Source organism: Meles meles, chromosome 17, assembly GCF_922984935.1.
Source record: "Meles meles chromosome 17, mMelMel3.1 paternal haplotype, whole genome shotgun sequence".
Taxonomy (NCBI): Eukaryota; Metazoa; Chordata; class Mammalia; order Carnivora; family Mustelidae; genus Meles; species Meles meles.
The window spans coordinates 24,872,201-24,895,459 of NC_060082.1; the positions used below are offsets into that span (position 1 = coordinate 24,872,201).

At 50.2% G+C, this 23,259-nt stretch overlaps 1 protein-coding gene across 9 annotated transcripts in view; it reads right to left on the reverse strand.

The window, feature by feature from the left end:
• The window catches only part of SRGAP2 (SLIT-ROBO Rho GTPase activating protein 2), a 228,253-nt gene that overhangs the window by 12,619 nt on the left and 192,375 nt on the right, over positions 1-23,259 (reverse strand). For all 9 annotated transcript variants that reach the window (XM_045982176.1, XM_045982174.1, XM_045982175.1 and 6 more), the window contains 5 exons: positions 20,827-20,887; positions 14,584-14,661; positions 13,582-13,716; positions 11,301-11,406; positions 2,477-2,701 (listed from right to left, as the gene is read on the reverse strand). In XM_045982176.1, coding sequence (XP_045838132.1) covers positions 2,477-2,701; positions 11,301-11,406; positions 13,582-13,716; positions 14,584-14,661; positions 20,827-20,887 — 605 coding nt within the window. The remainder of the gene's footprint in view (positions 1-2,476; positions 2,702-11,300; positions 11,407-13,581; positions 13,717-14,583; positions 14,662-20,826; positions 20,888-23,259) is intronic.

The window sequence follows — 23,259 nt, forward strand, 5'->3', positions numbered from 1 at the left end:
GGAATGTCTGTATTCCTAGCCAGTGCTATGTCACGTAGGTGTTGTTGGTCCAAAGACTCCACTTGGAAAACCACTGTTCTTTTTTTTTTTTTTTTTAAAGATTTTATTTATTTATTTGACACAGAGAGAGAGCACAAGTAGGCAGAGAGGCAGGCAGAGAGAGAGGAGGAAGCAGGCTCCCTGCAGAGCAGAGAGCCCAATGTGGGGCTCGATCCCAGAACCCTGAGATCATGACCCGAGCCGAAGGCAGCGGCTTAATCCACTGAGCCACCCAGGTGCCCCGGAAAACCACTGTTCTAACGGAAAGGCGAGATGATGCCTTTACTAGGCCCCTGGTAGCTCTGGAATTCTATGCTGGACTCCACACCCACACGCCGGCCACGCCGCAAGCCCGCGGACACCTGCGGTCTGCGGAGGCCCCACAGGCTGAACAGCAGGCAGTCCCAGGGAACTGGATTCTAGCTGCAGGGCTTGGTAAGCGAGGCGAAGGGGGACTGCCCTCTCCTCTTCATGGCTACAGGGAGACCAAGCGGCCAGCAGCTCCCTCTCCCTGGCTCTTCCGGTCTCCCAACCACTCTCCAGGATTCTCAGGCTCTAGACCCCTTCTGCCACTCCCCCCGCCATCCCCTCCATCCACCTTAGCTCGCTTCCCTGGCACTTCCTTCTCCTCTCAAAGAAGAAGAGAGGCTGGGAGCCGTCTGAGTGGGTGTGAGTTCAGCGGTCAGATGGTCCTTCTTACCCAAGGCCACCTCCTCTTGGTCCTCGGGTGCTGCGGCCTCCCACCCAGTCTGCGGCAGTAACATCCCCTCACTGCTCTTGCGGTTTGTCCAGAGGCTGCTAATGATAGTCAGATGCACAACGAACGGCATGGGGCAGAGGCGGGCAGGGGGGCTGCTCCCTGTCAGTCACCCCTGCAGTGACTCTGTCTGCTCCCCTGGGCTGCAACTGGGGGAACAGGGCTGTGGGGGGGTCTCTGTGTCCGGGGATCGGCCCTGAGATAAATATTTGAGACGTGAGGGCACACTGTGGAAGGAAGATGAAGCAGGTGCTGGGAACACTACTTCCACAGCTTTTCAACCCTCCCGCGAGAGAAACCGCTGCTCCAAGTCACATGCCCGAGGACAGCTCCCTGGAGCTCATCAGCTTGTCTGAGACCTGAACGACTTCCCCCGTCCCCACCAACCATCTGTCAGTGACGGAAAGCTTTCTCTCCGAGCTGGCGAATGTGGGCTTCTCCAGCTCGGACCCAGGCACTGGGATCTGCAGGACAGCGGACAAGACCAAAGCCAGGGGTGTCAGTGGTATTTTTACATTCACGGACACATGAATATCACGTTCTTCACTCCTCAGGCAGGAGGCTGTTCTGTGGTGATCGGGGAGAAGTATGGGCCCATGGGCCTCTAATTAAGTCAACAAACTCCCCCTCCTCCCCCTGCCTCAGTGGGTAGTAACAGGGCTGCTGAACTGGTTCCAGATGTTGCGTTCAGACGGAATCCCATTTGCGCTGGCTCATGCTTTTAGCTCAGGCTGAAGCACCATTTGATGGGGAACATGCGAGGGGGTAGGGGAGGAGGTAAGGGACATTAAGGAGTAAAAGACAGAGGTGGTGGCCTTTGTGTTTGATGGGAAAATGACGCTGTCAGTGGTAGCCCCGGGGTTTGGTGTGGGGTCCTGGATGGTGTCCTGTACTAAGACGTGTCAAGGTTGGAATCCCCACCCCTAAAGTGGCCTGAAAGATTATCACTGGCCTCTCTGGGTTACAGTGACTGTATCTGTAATACGGAAAGAGTCATTTGTTAATTGTCTAACAGAAGGATCTAGTAAAGATGTGCCCTAGGGATTCCTTTTACATCTCTGTTCCCAGCCTCGGTCATGAAAACCTCGCCCTGTAGGATTTAATCTCGCTTTAGGGTGGAAGTATGTCTAATCTGCCCAAAACGGAGCTCACCCCCTCTTCTCTTCACAAATTTCTGCGATCATTCTAGAGTATCGTTGTATAAACTCACAGTAAGGGAACTATGCTTCATATCTTATGGGCATCAGGCATAAGAAGGAAATTCTTCTTTCTGGGACCCGGGATTATGTCTCTCAAAACACACAGCCCAGAGCAGGAGCCTGAGAGACATTGTTCACTGATGAGCTGCTGTTCTAAATACAACTTTACACATTTTCCTCTCCTGGAGATTATTAACCTTCCTATTATTGTTGTCATTATTTTCCAGAATGGTTCCTCACCACTGAGAACTCATAAGAAACAGGGCAGTGGCACCAAATGGCACTTACTCCACACGTCGGGTTGAGGCAGGGCACTGCCTGACCACCCCACCCCCCGGATCCCGGCAGCTTGAAGTGCCTGGGAGTGGGAGGCTGAGAGGCTCTGGATATTTCCCTTGGGTCTCGCTTGGCCATCTGGTCCCCATACCCAGTGTGCACCGGGGATACCCCCCCACACCGCCTCCAGCCCAGAGCCCCCTACCAGTAGTCCTCCGTGCTTCCTCCTCTGCTGTAGACGGGGCCCTCCAGCTCCCTGGGGGTTGGGAAGATGTTCTCATGCTGGATGATGGTGGTTTTGATCAGCTCGTTCACGTGGGCTTGGCAGGACACCTGGTCGTGGCCCTCAGGCACTGACATCAGTGAGGGCCCGAAGCAGATGGCGAGGTTGTAGGGGTCCATCATGTTCTCTTCACTGAACTGTGATAAACTGGAGGAGAAGGGAAAGGGGCAAGTTGGAAAGCACTCGCATGAATGCCCAGAGAACACAATCATGGGAGGCCCTGCCAAGAGCAAGAGCAGAAGTTCCACAAATTGCCACCTGCTTTTCTGGGCATCGGAGCCCTTCTAGAAAGTCCGCAGGGAGAAGACAGTGACCGGTCACTCAGGAGCCACCTCCTAGCAGGCCTCACCCCTCCTCTCTCACCAGCAACTTGTTCAAATTCTACTTGCCACCCCCCCACCACCCCGCTCCACACCTTCTCGGCCAGATCTCCCCGGCCTCGAGAACACACCACTCCGCAGAGCGGGGACGACTCCCACACACCACCCCACTAAGCTGCCAGAGCAGATGGAGACCCTCAGGCTGCCCTCATAATGACACGGTCAGAAGACGCAGGCGTTGTGTGCTGTGTACCTTCCTGCAGAGCAAAGTAATCAAATTACTAGGGATCTTCCATTCTGAGCTCTAGACTTCTTAAAAAAATTCGCCAACAGATTAGCTTTTGTATTCCATTAAACAAGTGAATTTCTTTCTGGAAGCTAATGTAATTGTTTTTCATTTCCATAATATCTTCTACTATTACAATCAGGATTTATTCAGGAAAAGGTCAGCATGCCGCTCAGTTTCTGCTCAGGCCTCCTCTGGATGCAGTCTGACTTCGTTATTGGCTATTTCGCCTGGCAACTGGGCCTTCCCAGGCAGCAGCTGTTCTGGCCACACCTCCAACCTTGGCCAAGGACCCGAGCCCTTCAGTGAGCCGCTGGTCTCACTGGCCCCCACTGGTCTCTGTTCACCCAGGTGGAAGGCTCGGCCGGCTCCATACGTGCACCCCCCAGCCCCCAGCCCCAGGTTGTAGAGCTGTGAGCTCTGCGAGGGAGTTCTGCCTCCTCCATGGGCCTCAGCAGGCGGTCCCCAGCACCTGATTCTCACAGATCTGAGGAGAACCCAAAGCCCTCTGATGCTGAACCGGAGGCCTGAGGCTCCGCTGCCCTCATCTGCATAGGTGTTCTTCAGAATGGGACAGAGTTCATTTCCAGTGGATCCCGCTCCCCAGATTCCAACTACCAAGCTGGTCTCTCTCTAACCCAGTGGTTCTCTCCTCTAGTGCAGATTCACATACGTCCCCTGTCCACCTTGGAGAAGCAGTACCATGGATGCGAAGAGCTGTTCCGGGGAGAAAACGGTCGTGGTTGAGAACCACTCTTCTCGAGGACCTAGTCAAATGCAGGGAGGCCAGCCACCGGTGAGGCTATGGGTCTCAGGGGTGGGGCTGCTACACAGAAGGTCTGAAAGTTTGAATTGCATAAGCCGCCCCCCCCCCCCCGCCCCGGCTTCTGAGTTAAAAGAGAGCCAAGATTCAGAAAAGATGGGGAGAAATGTCCAAGTCTACTTCTTGGTCAAACAAACACTGGAGACGAGAGAGATAATTACCTCGGTAACCTCAGCAGGGACAAGGAGGAGGAAGGCCCTGTTTCTTTAGTGCATCTGACATGTGCGAACACGGAAGAAAACCAGTCATTTCCGAGAAGCCTGGCCATTAGAGGGAAACAAAGTCTAGCCCTGAGAGTCCCAGTTGAAGGCCCGTGAGAGATGAGCAGCCTTGCCAAGCCTCCCAAGGGAAGGGCTGTTTGATTCACAGGCAGCTGCAATGACCAGGGGCTTGAGGGGGACACATCTTCATGAACTGGGGTCTCATGGGCCAGTTCCATTTCTTACTCCCATTAAAACATAAACCAAAGTCCTCTCTTCCAATCTACAATGGGAACACCTCCACTGAGGGGTTAAAGCCATGGTTCTTAACTATTTGGGGGTCAGAGCCTCCTTCAAGAATTTGACAAAAACTAGAGATTCTCTCCCCCCAAAATTCATATATGTACACACACAAATGCATGTCATTTCATATACAATAATCCATGAAGGCCCTCAAGTCTGTGCCCAGTATAAGAATTTAAATACTGGATTTTTATTTATAAAGAAATACTTAAAATGGAAAACACTGGTAACAGGTCCCTCTTTTAAAATTTTTTTTGGTATCGACTTGTATAATGCCATCTCTTCTAAGAACTGGGCTAGATTTCTAGTACTTCTATCCATAATATTAGTGAATTCTTCTAATTGATTCAAACTCATCTTCTGTGTGTCTTAACAAGGTTCAGGATAGTGATTAGGAACACAGGCTTTGGGGAGGGATGAGAAAATCAGGATTGAGGTGGGAAACTTGTTTCTACGATGTACTTCTCTGGACTTTTTACCCTTTAATGATGCACATTTGTCCCTTTGATTAAATTAAAAAAAGAAAAAAACATCCCCCAAATTTTAGAATCAAGGAGACCTGGTTTTGAGTCCTGGCCCCATCGTGTACCAGTTCCAGGAGAATATTCTGGTTTCTAAGTCTCTTCCTAAGTTCCCCTCCTTTGCGGGGCTGTTTTAAAGCTTGAATGGGCTGTCACACGCACAGCACAGAGCCCTGTGCCTCGCACAAAGGTGGTACTCCATCCCTATTTTCTGTAATTTTAATATCCAAATTGCTTCTTGATACAGGACCCTCGATTCTAGTCAGGAAATGGGAAGCAGGGCTGTCAACATTTGCCAGCAATTGATTTATAGAGGGCTAGCCATCTTCCTTTCCCGACAGACATCATCAAACTGAGCACTCTAGATCCCAAAATCGAAACCTTAAATCCTCAGGGAGAACACTAAGCTTCGGACAGACTGTGTTAAATATGTGACATTTCACTTACAAACCTTCAGTTTCACCGGCCCCAGGGGTTTGATTTGGCAACAACCAACAGACGATGGGTAAGATATTAATGCATCAGGGTTGATTTTAGGTTTGAAAAGGATGAAGAGAAATTGTATTATTCACCATGGCCCCAGGCAAGTCGTGGGGCTGAGAATCCATCAGGCCTTTAAAAGCTTTTCCAATAGAAGACACCACAACGTCCCTCCCTAAATCCATGATTTAACGGCGTTCCCTGACGTCCCCAAAAGGCTAAGAGGTAAGAAGTCCAGTGTAATTCTGGCTGATGTTTCCTGATGGTCCTTCAGGCATCCCGTCACTCGCCTTGTCACTGTCTCACCTCCGACGCCAAGGGTCAGCTTCCTCGTGCTCCCCGCATCTACTAAGGGACTTGCCTCTGTGCCCTCATGTCCTGCCTTCCTTCCCCTGCAGTGAACTCCATCCTCTCTCTCCAGCAAGAGTACCAGTCCAGCAACTGCCCTTGCACCATCAGTTTTCCTCTCCACTGGGTCATTCCCACCAGCATACAAACATGCAGGAATACGGGCCCCGTGAAAAAGAATCTCCTCTTAACCCCATGTCCATACCACATTACTGACCCATTTCTTAGAAAACTTTCTGGGACTTATCTGTACCTGTTGTCTGAGATTCTTCGATTCATCTCCACTCCTTCTGCTATGGACTGAATTGGGTGCCCCCTCCCCAGATTCCTGTGATGAAACCCTACCCACCCCCCCCTCCCATGGGACTGCATTTGGAGAAAGGGCCTTTAAGGAGATAATTAAGGTTAAATGAGATCCTAAGGGAGAGGGCTGAAGCCAAGAGGACTGTTGTCCTTATAGGAAAAGGAAAAGACCCCAGAGCTCTCCCTCCGTGCACAGAGGAGAGCCACAGGGGGACGCAGAGGGAAGACTGCCACCTACAAGCCAAGGAGGGACTCAGCAGAAACTGCCCCTGCTGGCACCTTAATCTTGGATTTCTAGACTCCCGAACCATGAGAAAATGAATTTCTGTTGTTGAAGTCACCTAGTCTGTGGTACTTTGCTACGGCAGCCGGAGCAGATGCACAGACCATCTCTCTTCCCCCTCCCCCACTTTATTGTGATATAATCTACATACCATAAAATCGACCATTTTAACCATTTTAAAGTGTCTAATTCAGCGTCATTTAGCATATTCACAATGTCGTGCAACCATCACCACCGTCTAGTTCCAGGACACTTTCATCACGAGAAAGGAAACCCCATGTCCATTGGCAGTCACGCCCCACCCCCGCCACCCTCCCTTCCCCCAAGTCCCTGGCTCCACCGATCTGCTGTCACTGCTGATTTGCATGTTCCAGACTCAGCAGATGAATGGACCCTGGCCTCACGCAGGCTTCTGTGACTGGCTTTTTTCCTCCAGGAGGATGTTTTCCAGGTGCATCCATGCTGCAGCATGCCACTGTAGGGCAAGACAGGTAGGTCTGCTGTATGACCTACCACACGTGGTTCATCCATCAGCGGCACCCCTTCTCTCCTGACCTGACACCATCCGGGTCTGGCCCCTTCCACTCCATCAAGACAACACTCCTTAGGGTCACCAGTGCTCTCCCCACTGCTAACCCGATTCTGAGTCCTTTCCTCAGCTGGCCTGTCATCCCCTTTACCTCTGGTTTCACTCCCTCTTCCTCTCCATGGCTTCTGGGATGCCATTCTCTCTAGGTCCTCCTCGTACCTCACGGCCCACAGTCCCCTGCTCAGGAAGTGTCTGCTGACCACTGTCTCTTAAAGAGCAAACTTTCGCCCTGTCCCCTGCACTCGCCAGTTCCCTGACCTGCTTCATTTTCTCTAGAGTGTTCTTCCTCTGATACAGGGTATGTGTACTCAAGAGTTTGGTCTGTCTTCTTTCATAGAACGTGAACCCCAAAGGGACTCCATGGGACAGCTGGACTGTTGGTGCACTCTTAGATGCCTAGCACCGAGGACAGGGCCTGGCCACAGCAGATGCTTAATAAATATGTGTTAAAGAAGGGAACAGATAAGCCCACGAGCAGCTGTGGGCACTCCAAGACACCCCAACCACAACTCTACTTGTCCCTCTGCGTGTGGAAGCCAAAATGCTCCTTGTGAAAGTCAGAAGAACCGCCCAGAATCCTTCCAAACAGGGAGGCACCTGGAGATTGGGGAGATTTCGAGGAAGATTCAGCTTTTCTGGGGACACAGGGGCACCTTAATAGGGCGAAAAGCACCACTAGCTCACTCTCTCATTCAGATGAAAAAGAGGACCTGAGCCTTTGAGGGCCTACAGCAGTGTTTCTCGGACTTTCATGAGCATGAGACTCAGCAGGGGACCTGGTTAAAACACAGATTCGGATCCATGGGTCTTTGAGCGGAGAGGGGCTGAGATTCTGCATTTTTAACCGTCTCCAAGTGATGGTCCGCGGACCTCACTTGACCAGCAAGAGCCGAGAAGACAACCTTGTTCGACATCTGAAGAACGCGGGTTTCAAAAGGCAAAGAGCAGAGTTGGCTGCAGTGAGGGGGAGCTAAGGACACTGTTGGGGGCCACAAAGTCACTGGGCAGCACATGGGCTGTGGTAGGCAGCCTCTAAATGACCGCCATGGTCCCCGCCTACCGGTTTTCACAGCCTGGTGTAATGTTCTCCCTCTGAAGTGTGGGCTAGATTTAGTGACTCATTTCCGGTGAATGGAAAATGGCGGAAGGCATGGGATGTCACTTCTGAGATTAGGTTACCAAGGACTATGCTTTCTGTCTTGGGTGTTCTCTCACTCATGTGCCTGGAAGGGAGCCAGCTGCCATGTTGTGAACAGCTCTGTGGTGGGGCCCACAAGGTGAAGAACTGACGAAGGCCTATGGCCAACAGTCAGCCAGCAAGGAAGGTCCTCGGTCCAACAACCTGTGAGGAACTGAATCCTGCCAACACCACACAAGTGAGCTTGGAAAGCGGACGCCCCCCCAGTGGAGCCATTAGGAGATGACGGCTCTGCCCCCACACCCTCACAGCAGCCTCAAGAAAGCTAGAGCCAGAGGCCCCCCCTTGACACTGCAGCTACACTGGGGATTCCTGACCCCCAGAAACTGCTTTTTGGTTTAAGTTTTAGAGTAATTTGTTACATAGCAATAGGTAGTTAACGCAGATGCTAGAAAAGATAATGTTAATGATTAACAAGGCCTGCTAGACAGGCCCAGGTGCATTCAGTGGGCCGGGCACTCCAGAGGACACTAGCTACAAACACGTATGGAACCAGGTCAAGTCTGCACAGCGCTGCTGCACGTGTAAGGAGTCCCCCACACTTTTATACACAAATTAGTTCTCTGGCTCCTTGAGATTGAGGAGGTGTACACCCCAAGAGGAAGACTGGAGTCAGAAATAAAGTACACACACCCCAGGACGCAGAACAACAAAGGAGAGCGGTCCTGAAATCGGGGCCCAGCAGAGTCTCCCTCAGGAGCTACCTGTCAACAGTCACAACATCTGTTGATAAGAGGACACTTACGACCCGCCATCTTCCCACAGAGGTGGTATTCTCTAGCACCTGTGTCCTGAATTCCATCCTTTATTTTAGGAAACACTGTGGTTATTAATGCTGCATTTTCCCCACGAAATACTTTGATGAACATATACACCTTTTTGTAACCAGACAAAAAAGGAAAGCAAAAGAAAAGTAATGGTTACACGGGTATAATTCCCATGCTTCCTACAACAGTGGCCACCACGTCCACCTCTGCCAGAGGCTCCCTTTCTCGCTCCTCCTGTCCCTCGAGCTCCCTGCCACCTTCACTCGGCAGGAAGACGCAGGTTGGAGAGTGAGGCCATGGTGCTTCCGCACGCAGCTGCCCTGGGACCTGTCTGCTCCCCCACTACTTCACACTCCCACCCTGGGGGGCCAGACCAGGCTCCTTTGGTGGGCAGGTGTCTGTCAATAAGGGGAGACAAGGACTGGCGGTCCCGAGGGGCTGAACGGCTCGAGAGTCGGTACAGGTTTCCCATTTCCGTCAGCCTACAAGGCACAGCACGTGAACACCATCTGTGGGTCATGAGGGCTGCTGAGCACGGGCGGCAGCGGGCTCGGCTAAGGAAAGGCGCAGACACGGCCCCGTGGAGGAGGCAGGCTGCAGCCGGGCTGAAGGACGATGTGGGTGTCCCGACAAGGCCCCCGGCAGGGCTGCTAACCTAGACCCCCAGAGGGCCGGGCTGACCGTGAACTGTAAGCAAGCCCCGCTCACGAGATGGCCACCAAGTTTGTTTTCCTTGGAAGCAAAGGGCAAACTGACCAGGAAGATGAAGAAATTTTGTTTTCCTTTTGACAGATTCATGGATCTAGAGAACTGTCTCTCCACGAGAGGAAGGCCCATGAAGCGATGACACAGGGCAAGCAGAGTCAGCCTCGGTATGGGGAGTGGGGGGGGCCAGCCTCCCCCCGCAGCAGCCCTGACTCCACACGGAATGGCCTCCTTGCAGAAGGCGAGGCCATCAGTGACAGGTCTAATGGGGTTTTCAAGAGAAGCTAGAAACTGAGCTATTTTTAAGTAAAAATCCCTAATATTTAAAATGTTTCAATGTTTTTAAGACACAGCAGACTAAAAGGAAACACCTACCAGGGCCTTACCTGGCTCTCCTGTTGCCCACGTACAGCCTGTGCTCCAGGCTGTTGAGGGAGCTACATGGAGACAGAGGTGCCCATGGGGCAAGTACCACATGTCCTTGCTTGTTACCTCGCTGTCCTGTGGGGACCCAACGCCCACCCTCGGCAAGGACACTGCTCGCACAGGAAGCCATGCCCCATCCAAGCCCAGGGCCCCACTGGCCCTCAGACCTTTCTTCTAGCTAGCCTCGCTCCCTGGGTAACCAGCTAAAACATCAGCACATGGTCACTTCAGACTCGTATCTCTACTCTGGGTTTCTTCCGAGTGTCAGATTCCGATGTCCCACTGCCCAGTCAGAAATTCCCCTTGGAGGCCTGACAGGCACCTCAGATGAACATGCCACATGGGTACCTTGTCCCGATTCTGTTCTCCACACCTCGTCTCTTCCCCAACTCCATAATGGAGTCACTAGTTCCCTGTTGCTCATGCCAAACATTAAGAATTTCTCTTTCCTCACACTCTACAGCTTCCCCATCGGGAAGTCTTGTCAGTGCTGTGCTCAGAATGGACCCCAAACCCAACCCCACATCATCGCCCTCCCTCATGACTCACCCCCCGTCCCCCTGTTGAAGCTCCCAGCGCCTGTGGCTGAGACCTCACGTTAACCTCTGCGTAGGTGCCCCTGCTTCTCCTCACAGACCTCGATGGTAACTTCTCGAAGTTGTTGGGCTTAACGAATATATACAGATCAGATCTTATCACTTTCCTGCTTAAAAGCTTCCAGTGGCTTCCCAAACCCGAACCCATTACTACCATGACTCTCAGGGCTTGACAGCCTTGAACACCCTTTGTGCCTCCTTCAGTCACTCCATTTGGGCTGCTGCTCTCACACAGTCTCCTCAGAGAGGCCTCTGCTGACCTCCTCTCTACAGTGGCTCTCCCTCTCCCTCCCACCCCCATTCCGACCCTCCCGCACTCTATCTCTGAACTTACGCTTCTTTATTCTTCATCTAAGCACTCTTTCCCGCCTGACATATCTGTTATCTGTCTGTCTCCTATCCTGGAATGTGAGTTTAATGGTATCCGGGCTCTTGTCTCTTTTTCGCAACGTACTCGCACAGCCTACAACTGTGCCCAGCACACTGTCGGGGCCCCACAAACATGCACGGGGCCGGGGGAACGGACACAGCTCTACGGGTCAGCTTCCGGGGCCGAAGCCCAGGCCTGATCCCATTGTTCACTGGGAAGTCTACTCACTGATTGAGGAAGGCAAAGAGGTATCTCATGATAATCAGAGTGGTTTTGGGCAGGACCAGGAGAACTTTCCGGATGTGCAGAGCTCTCTCCTGCAGGTTGTCCATCGCTGAAAGAAGACAGCCATGCATTATTGTCCATCGCAACTGAGATCCCTCGGAGTAACGGCATGAGGGCCGGGACCACCAGCAGGTGCTGCAGAGTCAGCAGCCACGTCCACGCAGCACTGGTGCACCATGTAGGGAGTTCCATGCCTGTGGCTCCTTGGGGCAGGACTACTGCCACAGGGCACGGGCTGGGCTCCAGACGCGTCCTGATGCAGCACTGAAGGGCTATGCTCCCTGGGCTCAGAAGGGGTTGGGGATACTCCCCAAACACCTGCTCTCTCTTATTAAAGCAACCACAGACAAGGAACTGTCCCCAAACCACTATGACCACAGACTCGACCTCTAGCCTTGGAGGATCAACGTGCGTGCGGAGGGAGACAGGCTGTGTAGCTCCCGTCCCGCCCACTCTACACATGCATCATCTCATCCTCTGGACAGGTCTGGCTTATCTCCCCCCCCCACCCCCGGTCTTAATCTGCAGGGGGTTGGACGGAACATGGCCAGAGGCCAGAGAGGACAGATCCCTGTATAAGTCATGATATCTGGGGAAGAAGACCCGAGGTTTCCTGTTTCTTGTGCTGTGCACATACAATTACAGGTGAGGCCCTAGGCTGGTGGCCTCCATCACCACCAGCCTCCCCACTAGGGTGCCATGTGGATATTGTTGTTTTCTAAGAGTGGCTTTCTGTGAAAGGAAGTGGAAAGCAGTAGATTAGGAGCACACCTCAAGTGGAGAACTGGGCAGCCAAGGTATCTTGAACTGTCTTGGTTGCCCCAGTCCATGGAAGACATCTAAGCTCAGTCCTAGAACAAGATGTGGAGTCAGGAGGGGTGCCTATATTTAATAGGCACAGAACTGATTTCCACTAGAATTCCACAAAGAGTGGGTCGACAAATAGAACAAGAGAGCTTACTGAATGCCCTGGGGACTTTCTCTCTTACAACAGCAGAGTGGGACAATGCTCAGGGCACACACTGAGGCCAGCTGGAGACTTGGGGGCCATGAAGACCCTGGTGTATCCAGGAAGAAGACTGTATCCCCCATTTCAAAGTCACTGCCTTCTCCAACCTCTGGAGCCATCATTCCACTGGGGTCTACTTCCAGGATGACCTGATATTAATCTAAATTTCCATGCATTGTTTTCCATGGAAAACAAAAGAGAGGACGTTTCAGGATAATGAGCTAAAATACATAGCTAAGGGGCGCCTGAGTGGCTCAGTGGGTTAAAGCCTCTGCCTTGGGCTCAGGTCATGATCCTGGGGTCCTGGGATCGAGCCCCGCATTGGGCTCTCTGCTCGGCAGGGTGCCTGCTTCCTCCTCTCTCTCTGCCTGCCTCTCTGCCTACTTGTGATCTCTGTCTGTCGAATAAATAAATAAAATCTTTAAAAAAAAATACATGGCTAAGCATAGTTTTTCAAGCCCCAGATTTGAGAGTAAGAGGCAGGAACCCATAAGGATAAAGTAGAGACTATATCTCTTTCTAGGAAAACATCATATTGCGACATCTCAATGTGCAGAGGGCTTTTATTCCTAAAAGAACACATATTACCACATCTAGCAGGTAAGGCACACCACGTTTAAACCAACAAGCAGGGGCACCTGGGTGGCTCAGTTGGTTTGGGGTCTGACTCTGGATTTTGGCTCCGGTCATGATCTCCCGGTTGTAGGGTGTGGAGCCTGCTTACGATTCTCTCTCTCCCTCTGCCCCGCCCCCTCCACTTAAAAATCAATCAATCTTATAAAAGATTCATTTGAACCTCAATTATAAAAGAAATAAAGCAACAAAGCAGAAACCATTTCCCCTTTATATCATAAAAAGCATAGGCACTAATACATGAGCTCCCAATAACTGAAAAGCACTGTGTCTCATATAGGAATAGAAATGTATTTTACTGAAGAAAAATAAAGCCCAGCAAAGCAAGGAGTTTAAGGCGAATCAGAAAGAAAAAGCCGGGAGTTCTGACTTGTGGCCCTAGACTCTTAGGGAAAAGCCATCTTTCTTCCCTGCCACCAGGGGTGCAGGACAGAGGACGAGGAGGAGAAACTTCACAGAGAAAAAGGAAAAAGAAAAATATTATTGAGAAGCTTATGGGGAAAAAAAGACCCCACGGACATTTCTTGTCTGTCGTGACAAGGCGTCCTTGCCGAAGCCAGGCTGAGGCCAGGATGTACTTACTGACACAAGCCATCAGGTCGTGGAAGATGTCCTTGGGGAAGAGAGGATGTTCTAGGCCCCGGAAGTAAAGCTTCAGGACGCCAGCAATGGAGTCCATGTCGTGGTCATTCTGGTCTCCAGCCAGGGGGTCCTCTCCTGGGGATAAGCCGCCCCCCGAAAAAGGAAAGAGAGTGAGAGAGGTAAAAACACACGGGACAAAGTAGAAGTGGCGGGGAAGGGGTGACCTGTCCCAGTCCGCATTAGAGTCCATCAGCGCTCTGCCCAGCATGGTGGCCGTAAGTAGGGCGGACCAGAGACTAGATAAAGCCAAGACTACTTAGATCCAGGGGCCCCACGGCTAGAGGAGGGCACAAGGGTCCACTAGGATAAATTCGCTTCTGCTAGACCAGCTCAGGGATATTCCCTAGGGGCCGGAATGGGCCACTGCAACCGGCCCTCTCACAAGAATCATGAAGCCAGGCTGGGACAGAGCCTCTGGGGGAGGAAAATGAGGCCAAGGAGGCTCACCCCTCCGACTGGCTCGCAACAAAGGACACCTACTTACAGGAGAACAATCACGCTGGAGCTCCCTATGGAAAATTTCATATCAGATGTAATTAGATTTAATGATAGGACCAACCTCAAATTGAAACTATATATATCCATTACAGTGACGGAAATTGCCAAAGCTTGCCCATTACCTTAATAGCCCACAAGATAATAAATGGGCTACGATGAACAGGCGCATTAGCCTTGATATTAACTGCCACCGAGGGTTCTGGATGAAGCCATAAACCGCCCAGTATCCTAGTTAACTTCTTGGGTCTCGGCAGATCATCCGCAGGAGAGAGGTAGGATGAATGGGCCCGAGGAGGACTTGGGGAGGACTGTCTACAAGGGAGAAGGTGTCAGGGGGAAGAGTGGCTTGCTATCCTCTGGGTACCTCTTAGCGGGGAATGGGTGCAGCCACTAGCCCCCGAGGCTGGCACACATCTGGTCTGATCTCCAAGCCTGTTTCCTTACCTCTCTCAAAGGCGTTTTTGATGTCATTCACTTCCACCTGGGATCCCGACACCCGGAAAATTCCTTCATGCTGTAGTCCTGGAAAGACAAGGAAAAGTGATCAAGGAGAAGAAGAAACCAAGTCACAAGCACAGCTCCAAGCTTCACTGAATGTCTATGTCCTCCAGCCAGTGTGCAGGTAAGCACCTGTCTCTCTTCTTCAGGCCGAAGGAGAAAGCACGTGCAGGGATGCTGGAGAAGTCACCAGAACGGATAGGAGGCATAAGAAAGCACTGCGTCAGAGACTTAAGGGGAAAGAGGTCTATACCCGGCTCCACTTCTGATTCTGAGGAAGACTAGGAAGTTGGTTCCTTCCCCTGCCTTTGCCTCTCTGTTCCCATCTGTAAAGTGACAAGAGTGACCCCTGGCACCTGGTCACCCAGGGCTGGGAACGGGAAGTAGGGGCATGGCAGGCCGGCCATCAGATACCATCGGAGGAGTCCCGGGTCTGAGACCCAGTGATTGCTTTGGCTTTTTCAATACTGTTTGGCTCTTTCCAGGGCACAATGTTTTGAATCCTTAGGGAAGAGAGAGGACAGGAAAAGGCAAGTGATCAGAAGACAGGAAAAGAAAAACTGCCAGTCACTGGTCCTTGAATGCGGCCTGCGTCCCAAATGTGCCTAGACGTCGAGGTATGATAATGGGCAGGAAAACCTAGTCCCTTTGGGTTTTGTTAAAGTACAAACAATCATAAAAATACAATGCATGTGCAGTGACTGCCACTAAGAAATGCTCTCATAGAAATAAATCCACTGGTTCTCACAACAGCTAGTAAGGGAGGGGTCACCAGCCCATCCATTTCCCAGCTAAAGGAAGTGATGGGTGCTGACCAGCCTTAGCTTATAGAGGTGACAAGAACAAGAGCCAGGAGGTCAGCCCTGTTTGCAAACAGGCCTTCTGTTTGCAATCATGTACTCACTCCTCGACACCAGACTTGTGGGGCCTGCCAGAGGCAAAGTACAGAGAGGGCAGGAACCTGCTTGTTAGTCTGAACACGGATATGGCTCACAACCCCATATGGGGAGCCGCAGAGGTAGCAGGGCCCTCTGTCTGGCCCAGGGGTCAGACTGAACTGGCATCTGTAGCCACATCGGGCTTGCCAGCCTTTCTCAGGATCCCTGTGTCCCCGTCTTGGGCATCTTGTCCAAATACCTCGGTAACGGCGTGATTCGTCAAAAACTTTGACCTATCAGGGAAATCTCAAACAAATTACTTTTTAAGAAAATAGAACTGCCCACTGTCTTCGGGCTATCCTCTCGGCGAGGGGGTGACTGGATTCTCAAAGGTCTAATGGAGGAGGTAAATCACGCAGACCAAGACTACAATCTTGAATCCAATTGAAGAAATATTAAGAAGCAAGCAGGGGGAATTTAATTACCTGGCTTGTAATAGGACTTAAGTTGTCTGCTCCTCTAAGGGAATCTCCAGAATATTCCTCAGAGAATGGCAGGCAACGTTAAAACCCCATTAGTACCAATGTAATAATACCGTATTAGTGACCAATGGGATGTAACAGCCAAATAATGTCATTTAAACACAGAATGCAAACAGCAAGTGTTCTGACAGAAACAGTCACGTGCCCTGTTACTTGTCAAAAACACAGCAGAGTCTAAGGAAATGTCATCTCAGGGATCAGCCTACCCAGCGTCCTTGGGGAAGCCAACAGTTTGCTGAGAAAGGATCACATCAGTCCTTTATAGTATATTAGACCATTAACGAAAAGCCACCTTGGTCCACGGGCCCAGGATGGGAAGCGATCATAGGAGAGCTAACTGGAAGTCAGGCAGCAGGCTCAAGACACACTGAGACCCCCTCTGGCTGGCGCTTCCCATTTCCCTTCGAGAACCTACACTTTAGAAGGATCATGATGTTCTTGTTCAGCAGACAGAATTTTTTTTTTTAAAGATTTTATTTATTTGACAGACAGAGAGAAAGAGAGAGAGATCACAAGTAGGCAGACAGGCAGAGAGAGAGGGGGAAGCGCGCTCCCCGCTAAGCAGAGAGCCCCATGCGGTGCTCGATCCCAGGACCCTGAGATCATGACCTGAGCCGAAGGCAGAGGCTTTAACCCACTGAGCCACCCAGGCGCCCCTCAGCAAACAGAATCCTTAGTGTCTAATCTAATGACTCCGAGAGTAGGAGCACTGATAAACGGTTGGGTTTCAGAAGTAAAGGGGGAAAGCGGGGCCATTTTATCAGAACGCAGGGCAGGCCCCCGCGACTAAGCTGACATATCGCGATGTTTTGGATCTGCTCTCCGTGCAGGCTACCGTAAAGCACAAAACCAGTCGGACGCGGCTAAGTTACTCGGAAGTGGCACGAAACCTTCCCTTCTGCCCTGGCCCCGGCGTTGCCGCAGGTGCTCTCCGACACAACTCTTGAAATGGTTGTTCTAATAGCGCCTCGCGGGGCTTGGCTCCCTTCCGCATAAGATAGGCGGGGTCTTACCCTCCTGCTTCAGCCTGTCATTCCCTGCAGCCCTCTGGGTCACCCCGACCCACCACCTACAGCTGAGGCTCAGCTTTCCTGTCTCTACAATGGGTATAGTAACATCTACCTCCCAGGGAACACGAAGAGTGAAGATGGACACATTCCAGCCGCTGGTGGGTCACAGACCCTTTTGGAACTGAGTCATGGGAACCTATATCCACTGCATGTATGTGTACAATTTTTAACCCTGACTTATAGGGATTTCAGGAATCCCCTGAGTCCCTATTTGGGGGAAAAGTTCAATTTAGCTGAACAAAGGTTTTTTGAACACCCACTATGTATGAGGGCTTTTTTTCTTTAAATCAACATGTTTATTTGTTCAGTCTAGAATACACATAAGATGGCTTCAGAATTGATAGGACATATCCTTGTGATTAAAAAATCTATTTACAGGGGCACCTGGGTGGCTCAGTGGGTTAAAGCCTCTGCCTTCGGCTCAGGTCATGATCCCAGGGTCCTAGGATTGAGCCCCGCATCAGGCTCTCTGCTCAGCGGGGAGCCAGCACACCTCCCCCCCCACCCCCCCGCCTGTCTTTCTGTCTACTTGAGACCTCTGTCAAATAAATAAAAATCTTAAAAAAAATTTGTTTTTTAAATCCGTTTACAGCTCTTTTTGTCTTTAGACTTACAGCAGAGTATCACAACACTGCTTTCGAAAGTTACTTCGATTCCTTGCTTCCTCCTCTCCTCAGTGTGGCTATGCTATTCATTTGTTCTGCAGTTGGGTTTGTTACTCTGTTTTCCACTTGGGGTCTTACCCACATCCTTGTTTTATTTATCTGTGTATCTACGTCTCAAATACGGGAAACACGAATGCAGTTCTAAACGTCATAATTACACAACAATATCCAGAGAAATGTCACTTCCCTCCCACTCCCACCGCCCCCACTCCTTTGTACCCCGTCTTGCACCCGTGTCCTGTGGATGAACAATTGAGTATTCGTTTCCAGACTCATCCTTCCTGCATTTCTTCTTGCCAAAGTGAGAAGATGCACGTGCATTCTTACATCTTCTTTCTACATAAAAGGTAGCATGCTCTAGATATTCTTTCCCACTTTGCTTTTTTTTTTTTTTTTTTTTGCTTGATAACATGTTCCAGAAACCCCTCCACGTAATTTCATGGAGATCATGCTCATTATTTTTTCCTAACTGCTTCGTATTCAGGTATACTCGAGCTGATGTAACCACTCTTCTGTGTGACGGTACTGAGGTTGTTCTTTATATTTTCTACAAATGACATTGCAACAAATCACCTCGAGTATATGGATCTTTAGAGTGTCGGAGGTGCATCTTCAGAGTAAATTCCTACAAGGACTGCTGGATCAGAAGATAAATGCATCCGCAGTTCTGTTAGGTATCACCAGATTCCCCTCCAGAAGGGTCGTACCAGTCTCCAGTTCCACCAGCAATGTGGGAGCACACCTGTTTCCCCAGAGCCAGACCACGGAAATGTCCCCGCATGCACCAGTCATGTGCAGGGCAGAGATGGGAACGTTCGAGCCATAGGATCTGGAAGCATCCCCTCCTTGGCTCCTCCAGAGCTACCCCTCTGGGTCTGGCCACAGTCATGTTGTGTCTTCCCCAGGCAGCTGTAGCCACTTCCTTCCTCCCATGGCCTTGTCTCCATCCAGCAGCTCTTTTTTTTAAGATTTTATTTATTTATTTGACAGAGAGAGAGAGAGATCACAAGTAGGCAGAGAGAGCGGGGGAAGCAGGCTCCCCGCTGAGCAGAGAGCCTGATGCGGGGACTCGATCCCAGGACCCTGAGATCATGACCTGAGCTGAAGGCAGAGGCTTAACCCACTGAACCATCCAGGCACCTCAGCAGCTCTTTTTAAAGAGCTGTTCAGAATTCTCCAGGAGCTTCCCATCTCACTCAGAATAAAATCTAAACACCTCCCTTAGGTGAGGAAGCCCTAGGAGTCTGGCCTCTGACTTGGTCTGCTGCCCCTCCCCTCTCCCCTCTCTCTGCTCTGGCCTCCCGGGCCTCCTGCATGCAAGCCCCTGCATTTGCCAAGGATCTCTGCACTTGATGTTCCCTCTCTCTGAAACACTCTTCCCAGATACCACGTGGCTCACTTCCTCACTTTTTCAGGACTCTACTCCGATGTCACCCTCCGAGGTCACCTTAGGGCCTTTCCCTGACTTAGAACACTATCCCCTGTCCATTCTCTGGCTCTTTGCCTGGTTTTTCTTCAGGACACTCACCATCACCAAACATACAGTACATTACTGTGTTTATTTATTAGCTGACCAGCCGATCATCTATTTATCTGGTCTTCGATAGAATATAAGGTTCACAGAGGCAGGAACTTTTTCTTGGCACACAATGAGCCATCTCTCTCTATATAAATTTGTTAGATGACCGAACAGACTGCACAGTAGAAAGAACAGGAGTTCAGACTCTCTTCTTCCTATTGTCCTTAAGACACAAATAATTTTTCCTCCCCAGAACTCAGGAGGACTTATCTTTGCCAATTGCCCGATCATTAATCATTACTATCTTGTAAAATTTCTTATACTGCCCTTCTGAATGGCTACTGCTTATCTCTTTTTATTTAGCTCTCCCACTGCTTATTTATTTTCTCCCAACTGCATCATAAGATCAAACAGAGACAGAAACAGTGCACAATCCCTGTTTTTTGTTTTCCCGTTTCACAATGCACAACGCCCAGCACTGATCAGGGGCTTGATAAATATTTGTTGACTGTTGATATATGATGCTGTTACTTCAGGCGAATAGGGACAAGATGAAAAAATTGTAGCTGATTAGAATGAGATAAGCTGTAAGTGTGCTAAAATAATTACTATTCCAAAAAGGAACCCAAGCGATGTGTCAGCCTCCTGGGAGGGAGAGAAAATGTCTACCCCTGCACAGAGTCCAACGATCATCTCTGTACCTCTCTAGCTGTAAGAAGGCCATTCTGTCCCTTTTCCTGTAACCAGGTAAGACGGCAACCAAAAACAATTTCTGATGTCCAGTTCCTAGAAATCTTCACGCTGCTCGTTCAGATATCTGTGCCTCCTATATGCTCTTGACAATTAGAAGCTTGATTCTCTGGCGATTCCTCTCCATTGCTAGATTCTGTGCAAGCAGCCTGGGAGCTGGTGAGGAATGTGGTTTATGAGATCCCGCTTCATCTAGGAGCAGAGACTGTGATCCAAGCCAGGCCCCCAAAGAATCTCATCTGTTGGCCACAACTTGAAGACCAACCACTCCTCACCGAACCCCAGCTGATGTTGTATCCAGTGAGATCAAACCAGAACAAAACCTGAATATTATTAGGAATCAGTGCAACATCACGCAAGGAGTAGTTTTCAGAACAGTCTAATGCAGAAAGCCAGTGTGACATAAGGACTCAGGCTGTGTGGCGGAGGCTGACACGCGCAAAGATGGTGAGTAACGGCGAAACCACCGTCACATCATACCAGCTGTACTCACATCACGGTTGTAATTTAAAAGTCACTCTTGGGCTAGAAAAGGGAGTGTGGTAAGCGGCTGAGGCATTTGGAACCAAAACATGTGAAGCGCTTCTCTCAATGTCTAGGTGTGGCCATTCTGAGGTAACAAACATTACGTGAACCAATAAAACTTTTATTCCGTTTCTGAGCATGTCAGGATGAAGAGTCGATCACTATTCTTGCTCTGCAAAGAATTCCTGGAAGTTCTTCCCCACTCTGCACAAATATGGGCAAGACTGTAATCCTGCTTACCGTGTCTGCTGATAAACCGGATACAGCTTTCTACCACCAGAGGAATTGCCTGGCTGGAATCCTGAAAAGCCAAAGAGAAACATAACATCAGAATCTTTCAACGGCACAGCCCGGCGTCAGAGAAAACGGGCCAGACCGTGCAGGACTCGTCTCGACTGATCACCGGCCAGTCCTCAAAGAAGCGTCTGGTCTGACTTCCAAGTTCCAAAGCACGTCCATGACCACCCCCTTGGAATGCCACACGGATGCTGTAAACTCAGCACGTCCTAAATGCAGCCGACCACCTTTCATCCCTAATCAGCTTCCCACCCCTAGCCACCCCAAATCCATCAATCAATATGTCCTGTCAAGTCTGCCTCCTAAATACTGTTCAAATCCACTTCCTTCTCTCCATCTCTACTGCTAACAATCCGGTCCGTACGGCAGAATCTCAATTCCCACCCTTGTGGGCCTCCCAACCACGTTATCCTTCCTTCACGTAGCGGCTGGGTGATCTCTGAGAGCGCGCATAGCCCATTGCGCACTTTCTAGGCTAACTTCTCTCAAAGACTTCTCATTAGGGTCTTCACACAGTCCTGCGTGTCCAGGGTCCTGCCTTTGCCTCTGGCTTCATCCCCTTCTGCTCTTCCTCTAGTCTCTCTGTTTCAGCCACACCGGCTTTCTTTCCATTCCTTAGATCAGTTCTTTGTCCACGGCTCTGCATGAGCTTCCCCTGCTTCCAGAATGCTCTCCTCACCCTGGGATCCCACCCCTTAGGGTCTCAGTACAAGTATCACTTTCTTAGGAATCCTTTCCCAGAGTTCCCAGATGAGATCAGGGCCCCTGTCTACAGGATCTCAGCACCTCGTGCTTGGCTCTCGCAACCCTGATGGCGACTGAACAGTGTGAATATGAATTTCTTGTTTGCATTTGCCACCACTATAGCTCATGCTTCACAGGGCAGATCCCATCAATTCTTGGCTCTCCACGGCTGGCCATGATATTCTCACGAGGTAGGTGCTAATTAATATCAGCTGAGGATAGCACAATGATCCAAGGGGACATCAGAAATGGGGTTTACGGGGTGCCTGGGTGGCTCAGTGGGTTAAGCCTCTGCCTTCAGCTCAGGTCATGATCTCAGGGTCCTGGGATCAAGCCCTGCATTGGGCTCTCTGCTCAGCAGGGAGCCTGCTTCCCCCTCTGTCTCTGCCTACCTCTCTGCCTACTTGTGATCTCTCTCTCTCTGTTGAATAAATAAAATCTTTGAAAAAAAGAAAAAGAAAAAGAAAAAAAGAAATGGGGTTTACTTGGCATAAAAGGTCAGAAAGAAAAAACCCAATTCTTAGAAATTGTGGAAGCTAATTGGTACTAAACTAAGAAGCAGGCCTCCCAGATATCAAACTTTGCTCTGCCATTTCCCTCCACATCCCTGCCACTGACCTAACTTCTTTGGGCCTCAATTTGATGTCTGCCAGCTGGGGAGGGATGGGTGGTGAGGAGAGTAGTATTTCCTACTGGTACATGAACCTTAGTGCTTACCATTTACAGAGGAATTTATAGAGGTGGTGGGTGATGTACTAGGGGCTTTAGATGGATCGGTCCTGGTAACAGTCCCATGGGGTGTGTATTGTTATTCTCATTGGACAAAAGAGGAGATGAAGGCTTAGCAAGGTGAAACAGCTGCTTATAGTGACACAGGCGGTAAGTGGCAGGGCCAGGATCAAATACAGGCAGTCTCCCTCTGAGACTGCACATCTCGCTGTTACCTAGCCTATACCCCAAGAGCTCAGCAAACACTGTCAGGTGTGTATACCCAGCCTGTATCCCTGGAGCTCAGCAAACATTACCCGATATGTATACCAAGCATTACTAAAAACCAGCAGGGCTTTATACTACAGCTAAACACAAAACAATTCAGCTTTGGGGAAGAAAGGCATCAAACAAAGGACCCTAAACCTAGCTAAAAAGGGCTGTAGAAGTTCAGGACAGGTGCACCTAGCTGATTCAATTGGTGGAGAGTGTGACTCTTGATCTTGGGGTTTGGGTTCAAGCCCCATGTTGGCTATAGAGATTACCTAAAAAAAATAAAATCTTTGTTTTATTTTTTATTTTATTATTTTTTTAGAGGGAGCAGGGAGAGAGAGAGAGAGAGAGAGAGAAAGAGAGGGAGAGAGAATATTAAGCAGGCTTCACACCCAGCCAGAGTCCAGAGTAAAACACTTAAATGACTGAGCCACCCAAGTGCCCCCCGCCCCAGCAAAATAAAATCTTAAAATTAAATAAATAAATAAAAAGTTCAAGACAGAGACTGGTTCTCAAGCGGTATGGGTCCTGTGGCTTCTGCCCCTTTAACAGGTTTGCCTATATCCTCAAGTTTTTAGCTGTGGCCGTGGGGTTTGGCCAGGATCAGGGACGGAGCTGGATTTCACGAAGAAATAGGCTCCCAGAAGCATG